This window comes from Microcaecilia unicolor, chromosome 1 (assembly GCF_901765095.1).
Source record: "Microcaecilia unicolor chromosome 1, aMicUni1.1, whole genome shotgun sequence".
NCBI lineage: Eukaryota > Metazoa > Chordata > Amphibia > Gymnophiona > Siphonopidae > Microcaecilia > Microcaecilia unicolor.
Genome location: NC_044031.1, coordinates 119,423,487 through 119,443,271, shown reverse-complemented (window position 1 = coordinate 119,443,271; position 19,785 = coordinate 119,423,487). Strand labels below are relative to the sequence as shown.

Sequence of the window (19,785 nt, the reverse complement as noted above, 5' to 3'; positions counted from 1 at the left end):
ACAGTGGAATTGTGTCAAGATAAATTTTTTGGACCACTGAACAGTACTACTTTATCACCCAAGTGATCAAGGTAACAATCCCTATGTATATTCATACATTCTTTATGGGACTAAAGGGGCAATTCTATATCTTGGAGCCTCCAGTTAGGAGCACCAATTCTACAATGGCATCTGTTTGCCAAGATTTCATTACAGAATACTAATGTAAGCCAAAATTGGAGCACCTATATTTAGGATTGACCATTTACGCCAGGTCAATTTGGATTCTAGCTACCAAATAAGGGTAATACTGCAAGACCAGAGGTCACAGCTGGCATTTTGAACCCAGGCCAGCAATGAAACAGGAACGTATGGAGATTGCTTCTGCTCTGCTACTAATCCACCACGGACACCTCCTGACGGTGAAGAGGGTGAGAGGGGGTTCAGGATGATACTCAGGGATGGCGAGGGGGGATTGGGGCCATGGTGGCATGGGTGCACTTAACACCTCCTTGTGAGAGTTATCATAATGTGCAGGCTATGCCGATTCTCTGCCCAGTTTCTGCCCCATAAAAGGACAGGGCATTCAGTTAGTGCACGAATTATCACATGCTATCAAAGATACGCTGTAACAGATGCCATGCTCATGTGCTAACAGTGTGTGGTAACTTGTATGTTGCTTAGTGCATGTTGGTAAACAGGCCCCTAAATGCAAAATCTTAACACAGGTTAGTAAATGGACCCCATAATGCAAACCCATGAATTTGATATTTTGCCTTGAGATTTCACTATAAAATTCCATGCTCTATAAGTTAAAAAAAAATAACAAAAACACAGTGGAGGAGTGGCCTAGTGGTTAGGGTGGTGGACTTTGGTCCTGGGGAACTGAGGAACTGAGTTCAATTCCCACTTCAGGCACAGGCAGCTCCTTGTGACTCTGGGCAAGTCACTTAACCCTCCATTGCCCCATGTAAGCCGCATTTAGCCTGCCATGAGTGGGAAAGCACGGGGTACAAATGTAACAAAAAAATAAAATAAAATAAAACAAACATTCTACATACAGCTAAGAAATAATAAAAAAAAATAAACTGTGGTCTTTAAGTACTGTAGAATAAAAATAAATGATTACTACAGTCATTCCTTTCTGGTGTCTCAAACTTGAAAGATCAGCACAAGAGTGGTAATATATTTGGTAGTTCCTCATCCATCTTAATTCCACAAAAATGGCTGTTTGGCGAGAAGCAATAGATCAACATTTCCAGACATACAGTTCTTTTGAATTTTTGTACTTGCCAAGACAAAACATCACCACCATCTGCAAAGCCAGGTACAATAATGCTACAATGGGCATTTTTAGCCATGTCTAATTAGGACTTCTGACAATCAAAGTGTAACAGGGCCCGTCACTGTTTCAAGTCAAATATACATTTAATTATCATGAACACCTCATCACACACTACTATAGAAAGTCAGATCGGAAACAGAGATCAGCTCAACATTTTCTAGCAAATACATGGATTAAAAAAATAATCAGAACGTACAGCACATATTTACCTGATACATATAATCTAGCAAAAATCAAGCAAGTCCCCAATAAAAAGGCCTTTATCACATGAAAGCCTGGTGCTCTGCTTCTATCCCTCAGTTTGCTAAATATTGATTGACAGCACACAAATGAGTACAGCGCATTAGAAAGGAAACAAGTGAAGACTTATACACTCAATCAACCCTGACACATCCAACTCCAACTAAATATTTTGATGTCAATAAAAGGGATAAATTTTATATCAGAAACACCTATACGAGTCCAAAAAGATGTCTATTTTATACCTATTTTTAAAATGTCAAATCTGCTCTGCCATAAATCATCAGTGAAAACAGCACTAATAATGCATGTAAATAGGGACTATCAGAAAAAGCATACCACTGTAACTACAGATAATTAGTGTCATATCTGCATAAGACGACAGTTGTTTCATTATCTGCAGTTGCAGTGGTAAACGTTTTCTAATGGTCTCTATTTACATGCATTATCAGTGTTATTTTCACTGCTGATTTATTATAGAGAAGTAGCATATATTGATTCACAACTATTTTCTGGATATTTTAGTGAATTCTTTTCTTCATGTATTTTAGACTGCAACATGGATGCCTATGTGCCATTAAAATAGCCATCCAGAACTATCCCCAAAAGCGCACATACCTCACTCACAAATTTAAACCTGTTCTGAAGCAGGTGTAACCAATGGCATAGTCAGACTTGACATTTTGGGTGGGCCCAGAGCTAATATGGGTGGACACCATGTATTAGGTGTAGTAGCGTTTCTTGGGATACTACTAAATAATACCTTAGTGTGCACTTGGGGGCCCTTTTACTAAGTGGCAGTAGCCACAATGTGCCAAAACAGCTATTCCTGATCAACATAAACCACATACTTCCTCAAATGTGGGTAGTAGAAGCATAATAAAGTAATCCTCTTATTAATGTTTTGCACACACACACACACACACACACACCCCATCCCCACAATCTAGGTTAGTGGTTCGCAATCTTTCTTCTGTTGGGACACACCGAACACTGCAGTGTGGCAGAAACAAAAAATAGACCAAATATAATTCATTTTACTTAAAAAATAATAATAAAGGATGCAAGGAAAATATAAAATTTTCATTTCAATAACAACTCAATTACACAAGTTAATAAACCTTAAATTTTTTCACAAATGTTAACACATCAAAAATCACATGAAGCAAAGCCCCAGAATTTTCTTTGATAAAAATAAGCAAAATCATACTTTCAACATCCGAGCAATTAACAACTATTTACCATTCAGGAAAATGTTAAAGTCCCATTTTGTTCAAGCAAGCTTACCCTACTGGACCAACTTAATTCTACCAGCCCACCTACAATACTCCTGCTCTGACGATGAAACTGACTCTGACACCAATTATACCTCTCACCTTATTTTCAAATCCCCTTATACTCAATCTCCAATCTTTTCCTCTCCATCCTTTTTGCCATATCCCTCCCAATCTCCTTCCATTTTACCTTTTCTATCCTATCCTTGTCTACCTTCCATATAATAATTCAAATATTCTTGGGCATTGTTGCCACTGTGCTTTTCACAGTTTATAACGTTCTTATTACATGTCCTTTATAATGATTCTTTACTATGTAAGCCGCATTGAGCCTGCTGTATGTGGGAAAGCGCAGGGTACAAATGTAATAAATAAATAATAATAAAATAAGTAAAGATATTTTCCACCTCCTGTGGAATCTGTAGCATACAGAATATAGCCAGAATGTTTCCTCTTAAAGCTTTCTATAGAAAAAAATGTATTCTAATTCTGGTGGCACCTCAATAATAGCAACAAAGTAATTTCACTGCCACATACTTTGTGAAGTAACACCAAATCCTGCAAAGAAGCTTCTCAGAGCCTATGTTGCAAACCTCAACACCAAATCTAAACACAAATACCAATAACAGAACCTTTAAAAAGCTTCCTGCCCACCACGAAAGCGCAGGACCACCAGTCAAATACTATAGCATATGAAAAATGAGGAGACAACTCCTAGGGGAAGTGGGAGGGTTTGTGAGAATATAAGACCTGTTGTCCTTGGAGGATAATTGCTACAGGTATTTTCACTTTCTCCGAGAACAAGCAGGCCTACTACTCTCACATGTGGGGAATCTCTAGCAACCAGGCTCACTAAAAACAATAACAATTGGTAAACTGGGGCTCACAATGGCGAGGTCAGAACACAGATCAACCTGAAACTATATATAAACTGAGTGAGAGTGCAGCCTGCAACAGAACAAAACGGATCTTGAAGTTGGATTCTAGACCCTAAATAAATTATGCAGTATTTTCTGTCCAAACCAAGTGTTGCGTCGGGTATCCTGCTCAAGGCAGTAGTGAGATGTGAATGTTTGGACTGAAGACCATGTTGCAGCCTTGCAAATTTCTTCAATGGAGGCTGACCGCAAGTAGGTTACCAACACAGTCTTGGCTCTGACATTGGAGCCTTGGCATCAGCCCAGCCTGGGCATATGTGAAAAAAATGCAATCTGTCAGCTAATCAGAGAATGCGTGTTTCCCCGTGGTGACTCTCATCCTGTTGGGATCAAAAGAAACAAAAAGTTAGGTGGACTATCTGTGGGGCTTAGTCCGCTCCAAGTAAAAGGCCAATGCTCACTTGCAGTCTAAGGTGTGAAAGGTGCTCTTGCCAGGATAGGTAAGAGGTCGGGGAAAGAATGTTGGCAAGACAATCAACTGGTTCAGATGGAATTCCGACACAACCTTAGGTAGGAACTTAGTGTGTGCAGAGAACTACTCTGTTGTGATGAAACCTAGTATAAGGTGCATCCACCACTAAGGCCTGAAGCTCACTGACCCTGCGAGCTGAAGTAATGGCCACCAAGAAAAAGACCTTCCAGGTCAAGTACTTCAGATGACAGGAATCCAGTGGCTCAAAAGCTTTCATCAGCTGGGTGACAATGATGTTGAGGTCCCATGACACAGATGGAGGTCTGATGGGGGGTTTAGACAAAAGCAAACCTCTCATGAAGCACTACTACTACAGGATGTCAAGAGATGGGCTTACCCTCTACACGTTGATGATAAGCGTTAATCACACTAAGATGAATCCTTACAGAGTTGTCTTGAGACCAGACTCTGATAGGTGTAGAAGGTATTCAAGCAGGGTTTGCGTAGGGCAAGCAAGAGGATCAAGGGCCTTGCTCTAACACCAGATGACAAACCTCCTCCATTTGAAGAATGGCACCTCTTAGTGGAATCTTTTCTGGAAGCCAGCAAGACCTGAGACACACCCTCCAAAAGACCCAAAGAAGCGAATTCTAGGCTCTCCACATCCAAGCTGTGAGCGCTACAGACTGGAGATTGGTATGCAGAAGGGACTCCTCGTTCTGCGTGATGAGGGTCAGAAAACACTCCAATCTCCACAGTTTTTTGGAGGCTAACTCCAGAAGAAGAGGAAACCAGATCTGTTGGGGCCAGTAAGAAGCGACAGTCTTCCCCACGAGAGGTATGGGAGGGGTTCTAGGTCTGTTCCCACCTGGATAGTTTCCACCCACCAATTCCCATCTGGACAATTACTATCTAAGACAATTCCCACCACACCAGGGAGGACAGTTCCCACCAGGACAAATAATTTCCCTCTCTTTCCTCTTCCAGATTGTTTGGGGGGGCCAGTATCCCCTCACACAGCACCTCACAACATTATCTTTTACACATCTCTTTCCTATTCAAGACATGCAGTTTGCATGGGGGGGGCACACCCCTAAACTAGGTTTCAACCTAATTCTTGTTTCATCTGGGATCTAAATGCCATAAATAAGTAAATAAATAAACAAAAACTGCAGTTCATGTGGGGCCAATGACCCCCCCCCCCCCACACACACACACACACCCTCAAACTAATTCTGCCCCTCAAAATTACACACTGATTACAATTTATAACACATTATCAGGAATTATGAGACCTGATACAAAAAAGAAGCTATGGTCGGTAAAATCAAAAAAAGCACCGCCAGGAGTTGTGGGACCTGATAGAAGAAAGAAGCTATAGTCGGTAAAATCAAAAAAAGCACCGCCAGGAGTTGTGGGACCTGATAGAAGAAAGAAGCTATAGTCGGTAAAATCAAAAAAAGCACCGCCAGGAGTTGTGGGACCTGATAGAAGAAAGAAGCTATAGTCGATAATAAAAAAAAGAGGCTAAAAACCTATGATAGTTGCCTTTCAGGGGTTTTGGGGCATTTTCTAGATCCCCCTGGGCTGTTGAGGTTTTATTATTTAAAGATTACATTACATGCTGGTTTGATCGCTCCTTATCGACAAAGTTAGACAAAATTATTTTTTGTTATATTAGTTAAAATTTAATACCAAGAAGTGCAGAGTGATGCACTTGGGGTGCAGAAATCCAAAACAGATGTACCAGACAGGAGGAGAGAGATTGATAAGCACAGTTCTGGTGCGGGACCTTGGGGTGACGGTGTGTGAGGATCTCAAGGTGATGAAACAATGCGACAAAGCGGTGGCTACAGCCAGAAGGACACTAGGCTTGATTTTATAAGGAAGGAAGTTCTTTTTGTTATGTGAAAGGCAAAATGTTCCACTATTCATGTAGAGTGTCTTGGTTTTTCAGATAATTATGACTGAATATTATGATTCTGAAGGATCACCAATAAACATTTAAAAAAAAACTATTTTATTTCAATGGTTAAAGCTGAGATATTGGTAAAGAAACAATTAACTGGACTGAAAGAGCAAGAGGACTCAAGGATTGGCTTCCGGGGATGAGCTACAATTATAGGAGTGATTTTTAATGGATCTGATGTTCTCATTTGTAGTGTTGAATGATTATATCCTGAATTTATAGTGTACGGATTGTAAATGCTATGGTAGTATTGATGTTGCCAGTTTAACCTACTACCATTTGAAATCCTACCTTTAAGATAAACAAGGTGGTTTGCACAGATACAAGAAAAAAAAAAACATTAAGAAAACAGTACAAAAATAAAGCATAGAGCATAAATAAATACATCAGCCATACTCTATTAGTAAACAAAACCAGAAAAAGAAATATCCCACACAAGTATAGTAAGTTCCAGTGTCTGCCAGCATGCATTTGTTTCTGTGCAATTAAGTCTATTTTGTTTGGATATTATGGGACAGAGTCTATATATGGTGCCTAAAACATCTGAACTGTAAACATTTCCACCAAAGCGTATTCAGTGCCTAGATTTAGATGTGGTATATAGAATATGCTTAGTTGATCTCTCAGTGCCTAAAACTACGCGTGTCCATTTACACCAATGAAAACGTGGTGTGAATCCCTGCGCATAGATTTACAAGCACTGGGCCATATTCTGTAACTATGTGCGTAAATTTTGTAATGCCCAAGAAATGTCCATTTTCCCGCACATAGCCACACCCCTTTTGAACTGTACACATTAGAATTTAGACGATGTTCATTACAGAATACGCTTAAGGATTTGTGCACGTAAATTCTAATTATTCCCAATTAGTGCTCATTATTGCTTGTTAAGTCAATTAAGTTACGCGCGTTTTGGAATAAGCTTAGATTTCCGTGCAGAACACTAGGCATGTATATAGAATCTGGCAGTATATGTTTTGTTTTGTTTTTTGTTAATGTACTGTATCCGTTGTAATGAATCCACTGAGAACCAACAGTGATCAGGAAAACATAAGTATTTTTACATAAACCAAAAACTAAATACCAAAACAGTTCTTAGATTCTTTTCAAGGATGGCTATAAATCTCTACCTCAGGGCCAGCCCAATGTCTCAACAGCAGTGCTGTGCACAGATTTACAAGAGCGATGGGTTTCATTTTATAACCCAGCTTCTGATCTTTGGACTACCAGTGCTACAGAATGAACATTCAAAGACATCACGATAAAGCAATTCCTGCTGGCTGGCTAAGAGCACATTTGCCCTGTTGGGAAGGCAGGGGGATACTATTATGGCCCTATGACTCTTGGCTAGAGGACTGGCGCTACAATGGCTGAGCTAGAAATAGGAAAGAATTAAAATCAGCAAAACTCTGCTAACTACACATGAATGCTTCTAGGAGTTTAGCTCTAGTTACAACTAGGTGAGTATAAGTGTCTAGGGACAATAGGAATGGCCAAGAAAATTCATTTGAAAAGAAGTTGCTTTTAAGAACTTGAACAAGCATCTGGGTGGTGATACTGTAATGGCATAATTATATCGGGTAGCTGAATAGGTGAGAAGTAATTTATTTTTATTATTACCTTGTTTAGAATATCTGTATTCAGCACTGCTGTATGGAAGAATATGCCTGGCTGACAACCAGAAAAAAAATGATTTTATCTGTATCTTTTTAAAGTGAAGAATTTTTAAAAACTCGTTTGCTGACCCTGATTTACCAATATACTGCATCTTGTTTAAGCCCATATTTACGTTTTGAGCAAAAGGGGATGTGAGGAAGTGGTACAGTGGCTGATGTCCCTAGGAACACTCCCTCACTGACGCTGCAGTTTAGCCACCTTATGGCAGGTGGGGCTAAACCTGATATGTTAGAAGCTGAGTCAGAGGTGCAGAGTTCAGGTCAGGAGGAGGTTAAATGCCCTGGAGCAGAATGGATCAGAGAAGTCCTGAGGCAAGAGGTCTCCAGGAGAGGTCCTGAGGGCAAGGATCCTCACAAGGTGATTTGGCTTAGATTATAATATCTGGTAGAGTTCCAGGGAAGAAGGGTAGCCTTAGCTCAGACCTTGTATACTGAGTGAGAAGTCCGAAGCTTATGCTTAAAGGAATTCCAGGAATGAGTGCATGTACAAGAGAAGGCTGCCAAGGTAGGCTCAGAATCCCTTGGTTGCTGAACTAAATGTGTAATGAAGACATTGTACATGGGAGAGAGTAGACATGCCAGAGGTAGATTCTTCAAAGTGAGATTGTGTTTGAGAGACTTCCATGAAGAGTACTGAACCTATGAGGAAACAGGCTTGTTTATTTCTCTTGTACATAGTAATACAGTTTTCCATTTTTTGTTTTACCTTACACTGCCCTCTGGTGTGTTTTATGAGAGTTCCATGCCGCCTTGTCAATTCACGCTATAAAAAAGGGCAAAAAAGTATGCATCTCTGCCTGCATACATTTGAAATAAGATAATTTAATTTAATTTCCAGCATCTGACTGCTTCCATCTGCTATTGTTTCATCTACATAAAGTCAAATTCCCTCATTCAATAACATGGTGCCTAAATCTGCATATCAAATGCACACCTAAATTGATAAGATCAGTAGCACTTACATACACAAATGCTAGCTGAGCACACTACAGTACTCTATAAATGACACGCACAACTCATTTAGCATATAAACATAAGGGGGGCATTCACAGGGGGCCTGTGCATGACCAACAGTTACGTGCGTAACTTACAGAGTACAGTAAGGTACGCACTAAATCGTGGTATTTAGGCACACTCACTTATGCCTGTAAATGACATGGTGGTTAAGTGGTCATGCCTGAATGCAGACATATTGATGCCAATTTACACTAGTATTCTATAATAAAATCTTGGTGCCCAGATTACACTATAGAACTATCATTCAACATGTGGCATCTAAACAATGTATTATACCTAAATTGTGGAACCCAGTAATAGAATTGCCCCCAAAGTGTTTACAAACATTGCTAGAGCAAAGTTTCTTACCTATAAACAGGGTTCTTGAAATCTAGCGGTATAACAGACATACTAATGCAGTGGTCTTCACTAATATTTAAGTTGGAGCCACTTTAGATCCAATGACATGAAGGAGAGCCGCCAAATATCTTCCCATGCAAGGTCACGACACTGTGACCAGTGTATGTCGGTAACATAAACCCCACCAGCCCACCTTCAAACTGTTTATTGGGCATATCTTCTAGGAAGTGGGCATTTCCAAAGCTTTGTTTTTAACGTTTGGCGTCCGCCAAGACACACTTAGGTTTTGGCTCACCGGTGCATTTGAGTCTAATGATTTGACATTTGGAATTTATGTCTTTTGAACACGAATTGGTTTTCCATCATGCGTTTGAAGACCCTTGAGGAAGGCAGTTATGCCAAAACACGGCCCATGTAGGGTCAAGATTGCTCATGCATTTGACGGGTCAAGACTGTGCGTGCTTCTGGAAGTCTGTTGAAGAATAAAGGTTTTTTTGAACTTTGAACCTTTGTCTCCCAGACTGATTATCAAGAAATCCAGAGCAGATGGCTGGTGAGGTGGAACTCATTTGACAAGGGGGGAGGGTAGCTTTTAGGATTTTGTTTTCCCAAGGGGAAGTGCAAAGGAAACCAGTTGACATTTATTTATGTATTTAACAACTCTTATTCCACAACAATCCAAAAGTTCTTGATGGATAACAACACTGACACTCATAAAAGAAGAAGAAACAACGTGTACAACTGAGACAAATCTAATTCACCAGCAAATACATTACTACAACTTCATCCTTAAAGTTACAATATCCGAGATATTAAATGCCTGATAAAATAGAAAGGTTTTTAAATCAGCTGCAAAAATCAAATCATCTGCATAAGTCCTGTACTAGCAAAATGTGACTCCGCTGCAGCGCAGACAAAAGTTGACTGAGGGCCTTAATGAGATGGTGGCTGCGTAGAATGCCTGTGCATGACTCAAAATGTCTTCTTGATTTTTCTGAGCTTTAATAGAGGTGGTCTGTGTCAGCACTTGCAAATGATATCACCCCACAGTTGTGTTCGATTTATCTTACTTGTCCAAGGAGAAAAGGTTAAGACTAGGGCTACATTTATATGCATGCACTAAGTATTCCAAGTGCTACTACAGGCACATGTACAGTGAGCTACATAGCATTTATTGTAAAACTAAGTGAGCAAAACTTGTCTAGTCTTACCTAGCTCTGGGGGCAATACAGTAAGCCGGTTTCCTTGGATGTGAAGTTCTTTAAGTTGAGTGAGCTCCCCAATTTCTTTAGGCAGCGATATAAGGTCATTATCCCTGAGACTGATCTAAAAGAAAGCACAATGCAAAAGCTTTTACTCTTCTCCTTCTGTGACATGGCCAATTTATTAACCAGGTTTTGCAGATAAACAAGCAACAGCGCCGGGCACAGTAGTCTATTCCTGCAAAATAAGCACCCTCCCCTCCCCCCTCCACTTTTTCAAATTGATTTGATTCCACTCTTACAAGCGCTGTGAAAAGTGAATTGATTTTCCAGGAATTTAGATAAATTACTTACTATCTGCAACTTTGTGAGCTTCCCAATATCTGGCGGCAGGATTTCAAAATCGTTGTCACTTAGATAGAGTGCGCGCAGGGTGGCTGCAAATTAAACAGCAGTATGTAAACAGGGTGGCTCACAAACCAGCCGTTTGAGGCCTGATCAATAAAGAGAGTCAGGTTTGATTAATAACTCTGACTTGGTGAAAAGCCTTTGACATACCCAAGGCTCACAATAACAAGCAGGTCAAACTCAGCCTCACCAGCTTATTATAAGGATAGTGTACTCAGGAAGGCATCTATCTACAGGAACTGACACGATTAACAATTTCTATCATGCAAGTGTCTGGAAGATTTTGGCACAGTAAGGTGCAATGCTGTCTGAAAATCTATATTCTTCCTATTGCATCTCATGTGTTAGCAAAATATATACTGTATGAAGTTTACTGTCTATCAGTATTTAATCCAAACTATATCCTTCACAGAAAAACAAGCCATAACTCTATTCATAATTCATAGTCAACTATTTGCTTAGTACTAACTTAACATCCCCATAAGTGTACAAGTATCTATTAAAGTGTGTTAAGGTTTTGCACTTACCATGCCTTAGTAAGAAACAAAAAACCCTTAAGATACAGCAAGTGCAAAGCCAAAGCTACACCTCCCCCATTAGCATCTCCCCAATCTAGATCCCCCAGTCCCCAAAGACCACAACCTGACCCTTCCAATCCTGCCCATGCAAAAGACAAGCAAGGATACAACTTGGGGAGGTCTGGCTGTGGTCCAAGAGGTGGGGGGGGGGGGGAGTTATTGTTTTGGGAAGGGGTCAGGCTACGTTGTTGTTGGGTTTTGCTCACTACCTGACTGCCAATAGCAGCAGTCCTGAGGGATAGAATGCGGTAACATCCCATGTGCTGGCTATAAGGGCTGATCCTGCCAGATCTTTGCCCGTGACCAGTCCGGATCCCGCCCCTATATTTTGCACTGCACGCTGGCTGGTTTTAGCATTGTGTATCTAGAACAATTAGATCTTAATAGTTACTCAATTGACGTACAAATCAAACATCTCATATGTGTTTAGAGGAAAGGCCTCAAGAAGCCCCTGGCTATATTTCTTTAGCTCACGGGGCTGGGCTGCTTCATCATCGGCCCGAAAACCTCTGAATGTATGGTTTAGGTTTTGAATATAAATTTCTTGTGTAATGACAACAAAACCATTACACAAAAAATGTATATTCAAAACCTAAACCATACATTCAGAGGTTTTCGGGCTGATGATGAAGCAGCCCAGCCCCGTGAGCTAAAGAAATATAGCCGTGGGCTTCTTGAGGCCTTTCCTCTAAACACATATGAGATGTTTGATTTGTATGTCAATTGACTAACTATTAAGATCTCCTAATTGTTCTAGATGTTGGTTTGAATGAAAGGAGATTACCTTCATATATGTGTTTATTTTATTTTTTGTTACATTTGTACCCCGCACTTTCCCACTCATGGCAGGCTCAATGCGGCTTACATGGGGCAATGGAGGGTTAAGTGACTTGCCCAGAGTCACAAGGAGCTGCCTGTGCCGGGAATTGAACTCAGTTTCTCAGTTTCCCAGGACCAAAGTCCACCACCCTAACCACTAGGCCACTCCTCCACTCCTAGCATGGTGTAGACATTACTAGGGGTTTATACTAATGGATAACCCACACTAACCACTTAGCACTGTCCAGTAAACAAAGCCCCTTAGGGGGTCTTTTACTAAAGCTTAGCTCGAGTTATCTGCAGCATGCCCCATAGGAATAAAATGGGCCCTGCTGCAGACAACTCAAGCTACGCTTTAGTAAGAGACCCCCTAAGTTAACTAATTAATCATATAAAACTGTTAGAACAAATATCCTAGAAGGCATCACAAGAGAAGAAAATGCCTGCTAAATGCTGCCTACAGAGTATGTGTTTACACGTCTCACAAGAAAACATGTTTTCAGCAGTAAAGTATTCTAGAACAGTTACTTACTGAGGTAGAAGAAGTTCCCAGGCAGAGAATTTTCATTCAGGTTATTGTAGGTCAAATCAAGGACCTCAAGAGCTGGCAAAGAGCCAAACCCCCTGGGCAGGGTATTTAACCTGTTCATACTGTTACAAACACAACATACAGTGATATTAATTTCACAATTCCACACACAGAAGGTGCAGACTACAGATAATATTCTTGTATCCAGTCAAAAAAAATCCAATTTGGTGCAGAGAGACAAACTATGAGCTTTCCAATTTACTACCAAATGTATCAAAATATTCACAAGCACCTCTATGTAGCTTCAAGTTCTAAATCACGCTATCCAACCCACTGATGCCAATTATTTCCCATCAGACTTTAAAGCTCTTTGTAATTGTTTTAGATAATGATTTTGCCGCTCAAGAATACTTTCTAATTATGATATTATTATGCAATATGATTTTACAGAATATAAATGCCTTCACTTTTCAACCAATAAACATTTTCACACTGATGGTGCTCCATGATTTCAAATCACAATAAGTGAGCTCCCTCTACTGGTCACTGACCGCTGAGGCTTTGCTATAATGCAAGAACAAAATTTGCCTCAGCTTGGCTTTGTGCACCAGTACTGCTTATTCCCAGCTCTTGCTGGCTTCAGTATTCATCTCACCTCTGAGCATGAAATGAGAACACTGCAGAGGGCACGGTTTGTATACCAATGATACTCCTGCAAAGATATCTGAAGGAGACATTTGCTGCCTGCCTAGGACAGAAGTTATTCATCTCAATCTAAGGGCCAATCTCCTTCGATATTACCAATGGCCACTGCAAAACTGAACGACAGCAAACAGTCGATATATATTCCATCCAAGAAAAAAAGCATGGTATTTTCAACTGGATAGCCTAAGTACTGGTCAGTATTAGACCTCTACTAAAACGTAATTTACTTTGTATGACAATAAGATGGGTTTCAAGAAAAGCCTGAAGAGGAAATGGTGCTTACCTCTCTGGCATATACCACCACTTCAAAGTGCCATAATTTGAGCTTTGGAGGGTGGTTCCTTAATCAGTACTCCGCTGACATGCGGATTTCCAAAATCCACATTTATACAAGTAATAATTCAAAAACATAAAGTGGAGACACACTGATACGCAAAACAATCTTACAAAATGTCACCCACTTTAGAACCCAGTGTAAATCAAATACAGTGATCTGCATGTTCTATGAACATACGAGGAAAAGATCTCAAACACCCAGATGCTGACACTACTCAGCATCTTTACTGGGACTCTGAAAAACCTCACAGCTATTTATCACTAGTTTTACCCTTTTTTTCTTTTATGTTTTTATTAAAAAATCTATTCATTTAAAAAGGTTACTATCAATCCCATTGTACAGTCATTTTCCAAATGGATCAACACTTCAGCCAACTTCTATAGCAACAATACTAGATTCAGTAAATGGCACTTAAAAAAATGTGTGCTGAGAGCTATTCAATAAACAGCAGAATAGCACGTAGCGCTGGGATCCGAACCCAGCTTTTAGGTGCGAAGACTTACATCAACTGAAACCTGCTGTAAATCCTCTCGTGGATCCCCCAAATTCTACAATACTGCATGCATCTTTAGTGAATGCCCCTGACCCACCCATGCCCCTCCCATGGCCACACCCCTATTCAACTGTGAGCTAAAAGATTTAGCACACATCTTTCTAGAATAGCACCTAGCAAAATGTGCATGTAAATCCCAATTGTTGCCACCACCAATAACTGATTGTTAGCGCCCCATTACTGGCACTAATTGGCTCATTACTCAATGAAGCTGCATGTGGAAATTGGCACCCTAATTTCTGCATGCAATTTTAAGCACCATTTATAAAATTTGGGGCATAATTACCAAAATCACCACAAGCATTCATGTAACACTACTTAGATGTGCACACCCTAGAGATGCTGCTCTTATTTTGAATGCGTTGTTTTCTAAAATGACTGCTCCTGTTGTGCATTGTGCCAATTGTATGTGCTTCTTCAGTGAAGCTATCGTATTTCAGAAAAGGCTCTAACTTTCACCCAGCCTTTTCTGAAACACTACAGTTATTTTGTGTGCATGGATCTGGATGTCCATTTTCTAATCCAACGAAAACACATGTAATACTCCATTGATAGGGTGATAGATTTTGCCAGAGCCCTGGGGGGAAGGAGGTCCCTGCTAGGGGGCTGGATTGGTAGCATGTCCCTGTGTTGGAGAAAACCCAGCCTTAGGGGAGTGGTTTTGAAACAGAATGCAGAAGAAAAGAGTTGCCCTTGTAGAGAATGACAAGGAGGGAGGAGTGACAAAGGGGATAAAGGTTGCAATTATGCCTAGTAGAGAGGGGTCGTCTTTGGTTGCCTGATGGTCCCCTGCTAAGAGACCAGAAAGAGAAAAGGGGAATCCTAAGTAAGGAATGTGATCACTGCCTGTAAAGGAGGGTTGCGGCTCCTGAAAGAGGGAAACCGGGAGATTGGGTGTGCTATGGGTTGGCAGAGGAGGGACTCAGCTCAGGAGCAGAGGATTGGAGCCAGGGAGAGCTTGGTCCCGAGATCAGGGTGGATCCAGAGAGGGGTCACTGCTGGCAGAAGGTCAGACTAGAGGAGGTTTTGAACCCGCAGAGTTTTGAGTCTGTACAGAAAAGGAGGAGAAGCAGCCAGGAAGAAGAACACTGCCCAAGGGATAAGCATGAACAGAAGAACTGTATATATGTACAGTACATATTACGGGAACTTGGCATTGTAAATAAACCTGAGGACAGAAGTGGTAAAGGAGTTCCCCTGCGGAACATCAGAAGAATTGGAACAGAGTTTGTGTTTACCTAGAGTTGGATCACAAAAGACTGCTTGATGTTGCTGCCACTGCAAAGCTGGAAAATAAAAGTTTGAGTTCTTGTATAGACTGTGGATTACAGTGTGTCTTTGGGGACAGAGAAGCAAGAGTGAACTGATCCCTGAAGACGTGTCTCCCAAATCCCCAGAACTCTATTCCAGACTCTTGACCCACTCCCAACCTCAACTGCATGTGTGCTGGAACTGGTAAGTGAAGGCAGAGTGGCCATGAATGTGGGGCATTTTTGAAAGGAACGTCCAAGTTGCGATTTGGACGTTCTTGCAAAATGGCGAAATCCAGGGGCGTGGAAACCTGTATTTTCGAAACAAGATGGACGTCCATCTTTTGTTTCGAAAATACCGTCAGGGACGTCCAAATCCTTAAATCTGGACGTACCTAGACATGGACGTTTCTGACTTTCGGCAATATTCGAAACCAAAGACATCCATGTCAAAAACGTCCTAATGCAAGTCATTTGGACATGGGAGGAGCCAGCATTTGTAGTGCACTGGTCACCTGACATGCCAGGACACCAACTGGGCACCCTAGGGGGCACTGCAGTGGACTTCATAAATTGATCCCAGGTACATAGCTCCCTTACCTTGTGTGCCGAGCCCCCCCAAAACCCACTACCCACAACTGTATTCCACTACCATAGCCCTTACGGGTGAAGGGGGGCGCCTAGATGTGGGCACAGTGGGTTTCTGGAGGGCTCGCTGTTTCCTCCACAAATGTAACAGGTAGGGGGGGTATGGGCCTGGGTCCACCTGTCTGAAGTGCACTGCAGTATCCACTGAAACTGCTCCAGGGACCTGCATGTGCTGTCATGGACCTGAGTATGACATCTGAGGCTGGCACGGCATATTTTTAAAGATATTTTTAGAGGGTGGGAGGGGGTTAGTGACCACTGGGGGAGTAACAGGAGGTCATCCCCGATTCTCTTCGGTGGTCATCTGGTCATTTCGGGCACCTTTTTGTGCCTTATTCGTAATAAAAACACGTCCGGGTGAAAACGTCCAAGTGTTCGTCAGGAACGTCCTTGTTTTTTTTGATTAAGGGTCAAGGACATCCAAGTGTTAGGCATGCCCAAGTCCCGCCTTCGCTAAGCCTCCGACACGCCCCCTTGAACTTTCGCTGTCTTTGTGACGGACTGCAATTGGAGACATCCTAAATCGGGTTTCGATTATACTGATTTGGACGTCCCTGGGAGAAGGATGTCCATCTTCCGATTTATGTCGAAAGATGGACGTCCTTCTCTTTCGAAAATGAGCCCATATGTGACCCGGGGCTGAAGCTAGCGCACGGGTATGACCCGGGTTACATACAGAAGAACAGAAGCCCTCACAGTCGCAAAGACACACCAAACACAGTGAAGGTGACAAAGAATGATCAGACTATATTCCAAAACTGTGTATGAGGTATTCTGAAGTAAGCATTTCTTCAATTTGTCCCTAAGGCTGCAAGTATTTCCATTGTACAGACCTCCTTGAGAAGATTCCTAAGGCAGGTTGGATTGGCCGAAACACAGCTCATGTCGAGTCTTGGATGTTGATCAATAAATTATTAGACTTTTGGAACATCGTTTGAACATTCTTTAAGTCAACTTCGCTGTGTTTGGTGTGTCCATTTTCTAACCCACACAGCTTATATAAAATTTTCCTCAAAGTATGCTAAATAAAGAGCTACTGGAGTTTCAGAAGTGCATCAGTGACATCAGATGAGCCCAGGTAAACAGGCAAAAGAGAAAATCAATGTTGCCCTTTTGGTACATACCCTAGGTTAAGATGTTTGAGTTTCTGAAGGCTACTAATCTGAGTTGGAAGTTCTTCAATCTGGTTATTGAAAAAGTTCAGCACTTCCAGATTCCTGAGATCGGCAATATTTGGTGGTACAGCTATAGAAATTGAATAAAGACAATATGAGTTATTATTCAACATAAGGCACTGTCAATCACAGTAAAACTGAAAAATATATTTTTATTAACACAATAGATTCTACTTGATTTAAAGAGAACATACTGCCTTTGAAAACTTGTGTCAAAGCATTTCTATTCAAAATGATTTCATAGCAATTGTGACCTTTTAGGAGAAAACTACCTAGACATTGTAACAATAAAAATGTAGATTAAGCATTTCAGATATTAGTTAGCAGAAAAATCAAATACTTTCATAAATTATTCTCTTTTTCCTGAATAAATGAAATTACAAAACGAATGCAGTCTTATTTGCGGTATATCCAGTAGCAGGGCTGGAAAAATTAGACACTAGCAGTAGTACTGCAAGACTACCACTAGAGGACATGGCAGCAACAAGAGTAGATTCAGTAAATGGTGCCCATATCAGGGCCATTTTGAAGCCGGAGCCAGCATAGGCAAGAACAACTAGAGAACATTCCTGCTCACTCAAACCACCATGCCATCCTTAAGGTAGGCTTCGGGGGTGGGGGGGCGGTAGGAGGGAAGGGACTTCTGGGGGATTGGTAAAACTAACCCTCACCCCCCCCCCCCCCCCCACTAATATGCAGCCCACTGCCCAGTTAGTTAATGGGGTAAAGTTAGGACAGCTTCTGCTATCCTAACTTCACCTAGTTAGCTAACCGGATAGTAGCCAAATACCACCAACTGATTAACTGCATTCATTTTGCCACAAAATTATGTTTTGGACGCATGCCAAAATTAAAATTAATGCAAGGGCCATGTGGTAACTGGGCGGTAACGCCAATTTGGTGCCTACACAGCTTAGTAAAAGGGGCCCTAAAGCCTCCCCTTTGAAAATCTATCCCTTTATTTTTACTACCCAGCAGTAAAATCATAATCCGCTAAGAGCAAGGCTCTCAGGATGAGCGGAACAGAGATATTCAAAAATGCCATGTACAGCAATGATTAATTCTATACCACACATCCTGTATACAAATCTGCTGCAAACAGTAGAATCACCAATGGGAATCTTACTAAAATTTAAATTTACAGATTTTTCCTCAAAAGAAAACAAGCCCACATCCCATTTGGCATCTGCATGCTCTGGAATTGAGCATACAGCTTACAGAATATCAACTAAGGCTAGTTATGCATATAACTGACCCTTAGTGCCAATTAAGAGAAGTTATAGCCAATAATTGGTCAAGGCCAATTAGCAGCTTAATTAAGTTACACATGGTGTGACCACACCTTGAGTACTGCGTTCAGTTCTGGTTGCCGTATCTCAAAAAAGATATAGCAGAATTAGAAAAGGTTCAAAGAAGAGCAACCAAAATGATAAAGGGTACATAAGTATTGCCATACTGGGAAAGACCAGCATCCTGTTTCCAACAGTGGCCAATCCAGGTCACAAATACCTGGCAAGATCCCAAAAAAACTACAAAACATTCTACACTGCTTATCCCAGAAATAGTGGATTTTCCCCAAGTCCATTTAATAATGGTCTATGGACTTTTCCTTCAGGAAGCCATCCAAACCTTTTTTAAACTCAGCTAAGCTAACGGCCTTTACCACATTCTCTGTTAACGAATTCCAGAGTTTAATTACACATTGAGTGAAAAAACTTTTTCTCCGATTCATTTTAAATTTACTACATTGTAGCTTCATCGCATGCCCCTAGTCCTAGTATTTTTGGAAAGCGTAAACAGATGCTTCACATCTACCCGTTCCACTCCACTCATTATTTTATAGACCTCTATCATATCTCCCCTCAGCCGCCTTTTCTCCAAGCTGAAGAGCCCTAGCCGCTTTAGCCTTTCTTCATAGGGAAGTCGTCTCATCCCCTTTATCATTTTCGTCGCCCTTCTCTGCACCTTTTCTAATTCCACTATATCTATTTTGAGATACGGCAACCAGAATTGAACACAATATTCCAGGTGCGGTCGCATCATGGAGCGATAGGCATTATAACATCCTCATTTTTGTTTTCCATTCCTATCCTTTCCTTTCCTCTCATATGACGAAGGCTAAAGAGGTTCGGGCTCTTCAGTTTGGAAAAGAGACAGATGAGGTGAGACATGATTGAGGTCTACAAAATCCAAGTGGTGTAGAATGAGTGGAAGTAAATTGATTTTTTACCCATTCCAAAAGTACAAAGACTAGGGGACACTCAAGGAAGTTACATGGAAATACTTTTAAAACAAATAGAAGGAAATGTTTTTATCATTCAACAAATAGTTAAGCTCTGGAATTCTTTACTGGAGGATATGGTAACGGCAGTTAGCGTATCTGGGTTTAAAA

The 19,785-nt window shown here is 41.1% G+C and overlaps 1 protein-coding gene across 1 annotated transcript in view; it reads right to left on the bottom strand.

Annotated features, from left to right (window-relative positions):
* RSU1 (Ras suppressor protein 1) overlaps positions 1-19,785 on the bottom strand; it is a 330,064-nt gene that overhangs the window by 251,864 nt on the left and 58,415 nt on the right. Inside the window, exons 4-7 of the mRNA XM_030199611.1 lie at positions 17,343-17,463; positions 12,729-12,847; positions 10,746-10,828; positions 10,401-10,515 (exon numbers count right to left, since the gene is read on the bottom strand). Coding sequence (XP_030055471.1) covers positions 10,401-10,515; positions 10,746-10,828; positions 12,729-12,847; positions 17,343-17,463 — 438 coding nt within the window. The remainder of the gene's footprint in view (positions 1-10,400; positions 10,516-10,745; positions 10,829-12,728; positions 12,848-17,342; positions 17,464-19,785) is intronic.